General features: G+C 38.7%; 1 protein-coding gene across 5 annotated transcripts in view; it reads left to right on the forward strand.

Annotated features, from left to right (window-relative positions):
- Positions 1 to 5,000, forward strand: part of LOC113818935 (calpain-B) — a 50,249-nt gene that overhangs the window by 38,194 nt on the left and 7,055 nt on the right. For all 5 annotated transcript variants that reach the window (XM_070138449.1, XM_070138447.1, XM_070138450.1 and 2 more), the window contains one exon: positions 706 to 840. In XM_070138449.1, the coding sequence (XP_069994550.1) occupies positions 706 to 840 (135 nt within the window). The remainder of the gene's footprint in view (positions 1 to 705; positions 841 to 5,000) is intronic.

The following is a 5,000-nucleotide window of genomic DNA, read 5'->3' on the forward strand; positions in this document are numbered from 1 at the left end:
ACTATTTATTATTATTATCAACATCATTATCATCCCCCATTATCATTACTATTATTTCTCTTTCATCAAGAGTTACACAAGCGACACGCATTCTCCACACACGCTGCCAGAGGTGACACACGAACTTGTCTGTCGAGTCTCAAATCACTCGCGCGACCCAGATGTCAACACTAACCATTAACCTTTGACCCTGGAAAGTCACCCGAGTCTCACTGACCGATTAAAGCTGCCCGCAGATCTTGTCTTCAGAGGCTGACCAAAGGAGTTCTTTATAAGGGCCAGTGCCAACCCACCGCACCTCGGCAACACATGGCAGTGCCACAAAGCCGCTCTGTCTATTTTATTTTATTTTTTTTATGGTGGAATTTACTTTGTTGATTTAGCTTTTTATATATATATTTTTTATGGGTTACATTTGTAGTTAGTCTTGAGATGAATTCATGTACTGAGGGTAGTAATGATATTGATACTAATAATGATGATGGGATTAATAGTAATGATAGTAGTGATGATCACAGCAATGATAGCCATAACGACAACAACAACAGTGATGATATTAATAGTAATAATCAGATAATGATAATGCGAAAATGAAGAAAAGGAGAAAAGGAAGAACAAGAAATGAAAATGACATGAAAAAACACACCGACCATAATCATCTCAACAACCGCATAACTCCCCCCCCCCTCCCCTATTCCTCTACAGGTTCTGGCAGTACGGCCGCTGGGAGGAGGTGGTCATAGACGACATGCTGCCCACCTACCACAACCAGCTGGTCTTCATGCACTCGAAAACGGACAACGAGTTCTGGTGCGCGCTGCTGGAGAAGGCCTATGCGAAGTGAGTTTTTATGAGGGCGTTACTCATTATGTTTTAGTTTTACTCATTACGTCTTAGTGTTCCCTCATTACGTCTTGGTGTTACTCATTTCGTCTTGGCGTTTCTCATGGCTTCTTGGCGTTACTCATTACCTCTTGGTGTTACTCCTTACGTCTTGATGTTACTCATTACCTCTTGGTGTTACTCCTTACGTCTTGATGTTACTCATTACCTCTTGGTGTTACTCCTTACGTCTTGATGTTACTCATTACGTCTTGATGTTACTCATTACGTCTTGGTGTTACTCATTACGTCTTGGTGTTACTCATTACGTCTTGATGTTACTCATTACGTCTTGGTGTTACTCATTACGTCTTGGTGTTACTCATTACGTCTTGGTGTTACTCATTACGTCTTGGTGTTACTCATTACGTCTTGGTGTTACTCATTACGTCTTGGTGTTACTCATTACGTCTTGGTGTTACTCATTACGTCTTGGTGTTACTCATTACGTCTTGGTGTTACTCATTACGTCTTGGTGTTACTCATTACGTCTTGATGTTACTCATTACGTCTTGATGTTACTCATTACGTCTTGGTGTTACTCATTACGTCTTGATGTTACTCATTACATCTTGGTGTTACTCATTACGTCTTGGTGTTACTCATTACGTCTTGGTGTTACTCATTACGTCTTGGTGTTACTCATTACGTCTTGATGTTACTCATTACGTCTTGATGTTACTCATTACGTCTTGGTGTTACTCATTACGTCTTGATGTTACTCATTACATCTTGGTGTTACTCATTACGTCTTGGTGTTACTCATTACGTCTTGGTGTTACTCATTACGTCTTGGTGGTACTCATTACGTCTTGGTGTTACTCATTACGTCTTGATGTTACTCATTACGTCTTGGTGTTACTCATTACGTCTTGGTGTTACTCATTACGTCTTGGTGTTACTCATTACATCTTGGTGTTACTCATTACATCTTGGTGTTACTCATTACGTCTTGATGTTACTCATTACGTCTTGATGTTACTCATTACGTCTTGGTGTTACTCATTACGTCTTGGTGTTACTCATTACATCTTGGTGTTACTCATTACGTCTTGGTGTTACTCATTACGTCTTGGTGTTACTCATTACGTCTTGATGTTACTCATTACGTCTTGGTGTTACTCATTACGTCTTGATGTTACTCATTACGTCTTGGTGTTACTCATTACGTCTTGATGTTACTCATTACATCTTGGTGTTACTCATTACGTCTTGGTGTTACTCATTACGTCTTGGTGTTACTCATTACGTCTTGATGTTACTCATTACGTCTTGGTGTTACTCATTACGTCTTGATGTTACTCATTACGTCTTGATGTTACTCATTACATCTTGGTGTTACTCATTACGTCTTGGTGTTACTCATTACGTCTTGGTGTTACTCATTACGTCTTGATGTTACTCATTACGTCTTGATGTTACTCATTACGTCTTGGTGTTACTCATTACGTCTTGATGTTACTCATTACGTCTTGATGTTACTCATTACGTCTTGGTGTTACTCATTACATCTTGATGTTACTCATTACGTCTTGGTGTTACTCCTTACGTCTTGATGTTACTCATTACGTCTTGGTGTTACTCATTACGTCTTGATGTTACTCATTACGTCTTGATGTTACTCATTACGTCTTGATGTTACTCATTACGTCTTGGTGTTACTCATTACGTCTTGGTGTTACTCATTACGTCTTGGTGTTACTCATTACGTCTTGGTGTTACTCATTACGTCTTGATGTTACTCATTACGTCTTGGTGTTACTCATTACGTCTTGGTGTTACTCATTACGTCTTGGTGTTACTCATTACGTCTTGGTGTTACTCATTACGTCTTGGTGTTACTCATTACGTCTTGATGTTACTCATTACGTCTTGGTGTTACTCATTACGTCTTGGTGTTACTCATTACGTCTTGATGTTACTCATTACGTCTTGGTGTTACTCATTACGTCTTGGTGTTACTCATTACGTCTTGATGTTACTCATTACGTCTTGGTGTTACTCATTACGTCTTGGTGTTACTCATTACGTCTTGGTGTTACTCATTACGTCTTGGTGTTACTCATTACGTCTTGGTGTTACTCATTACGTCTTGGTGTTACTCATTACGTCTTGGTGTTACTCATTACGTCTTGGTGTTACTCATTACGTCTTGGTGTTACTCATTACGTCTTGGTGTTACTCATTACGTCTTGATGTTACTCATTACGTCTTGATGTTACTCATTACGTCTTGGTGTTACTCATTACGTCTTGATGTTACTCATTACATCTTGGTGTTACTCATTACGTCTTGGTGTTACTCATTACGTCTTGGTGTTACTCATTACGTCTTGGTGTTACTCATTACGTCTTGATGTTACTCATTACGTCTTGATGTTACTCATTACGTCTTGGTGTTACTCATTACGTCTTGATGTTACTCATTACATCTTGGTGTTACTCATTACGTCTTGGTGTTACTCATTACGTCTTGGTGTTACTCATTACGTCTTGGTGTTACTCATTACGTCTTGATGTTACTCATTACATCTTGGTGTTACTCATTACGTCTTGGTGTTACTCATTACGTCTTGGTGGTACTCATTACGTCTTGGTGTTACTCATTACGTCTTGATGTTACTCATTACGTCTTGGTGTTACTCATTACGTCTTGATGTTACTCATTACGTCTTGGTGTTACTCATTACGTCTTGGTGTTACTCATTACGTCTTGGTGTTACTCATTACGTCTTGGTGTTACTCATTACGTCTTGGTGTTACTCATTACGTCTTGATGTTACTCATTACGTCTTGATGTTACTCATTACGTCTTGGTGTTACTCATTACGTCTTGATGTTACTCATTACGTCTTGATGTTACTCATTACGTCTTGGTGTTACTCATTACGTCTTGGTGTTACTCATTACGTCTTGGTGTTACTCATTACGTCTTGATGTTACTCATTACGTCTTGGTGTTACTCATTACGTCTTGGTGTTACTCATTACATCTTGGTGTTACTCATTACGTCTTGATGTTACTCATTACGTCTTGGTGTTACTCATTACGTCTTGATGTTACTCATTACGTCTTGGTGTTACTCATTACGTCTTGATGTTACTCATTACATCTTGGTGTTACTCATTACGTCTTGGTGTTACTCATTACATCTTGGTGTTACTCATTACGTCTTGGTGTTACTCATTACGTCTTGATGTTACTCATTACGTCTTGATGTTACTCATTACGTCTTGGTGTTACTCATTACGTCTTGGTGTTACTCATTACATCTTGGTGTTACTCATTACGTCTTGATGTTACTCATTACGTCTTGATGTTACTCATTACGTCTTGGTGTTACTCATTACGTCTTGATGTTACTCATTACGTCTTGATGTTACTCATTACGTCTTGGTGTTACTCATTACGTCTTGGTGTTACTCATTACGTCTTGATGTTACTCATTACGTCTTGATGTTACTCATTACGTCTTGATGTTACTCATTACGTCTTGATGTTACTCATTACGTCTTGGTGTTACTCATTACGTCTTGATGTTACTCATTACGTCTTGATGTTACTCATTACGTCTTGGTGTTACTCATTACGTCTTGGTGTTACTCATTACGTCTTGGTGTTACTCATTACGTCTTGATGTTACTCATTACGTCTTGGTGTTACTCATTACGTCTTGATGTTACTCATTACGTCTTGATGTTACTCATTACGTCTTGGTGTTACTCATTACGTCTTGGTGTTACTCATTACGTCTTGGTGTTACTCATTACGTCTTGATGTTACTCATTACGTCTTGATGTTACTCATTACGTCTTGGTGTTACTCATTACGTCTTGATGTTACTCATTACGTCTTGGTGTTACTCATTACGTCTTGGTGTTACTCATTACGTCTTGGTGTTACTCATTACGTCTTGATGTTACTCATTACGTCTTGGTGTTACTCATTACGTCTTGGTGTTACTCATTACATCTTGGTGTTACTCATTACGTCTTGATGTTACTCATTACGTCTTGGTGTTACTCATTACGTCTTGATGTTACTCATTACGTCTTGGTGTTACTCATTACGTCTTGATGTTACTCATTACATCTTGGTGTTACTCATTACGTCTTGGTG

This window comes from Penaeus vannamei, chromosome 24 (genome assembly GCF_042767895.1).
Source record: "Penaeus vannamei isolate JL-2024 chromosome 24, ASM4276789v1, whole genome shotgun sequence".
NCBI classification, from domain to species: Eukaryota; Metazoa; Arthropoda; class Malacostraca; order Decapoda; family Penaeidae; genus Penaeus; species Penaeus vannamei.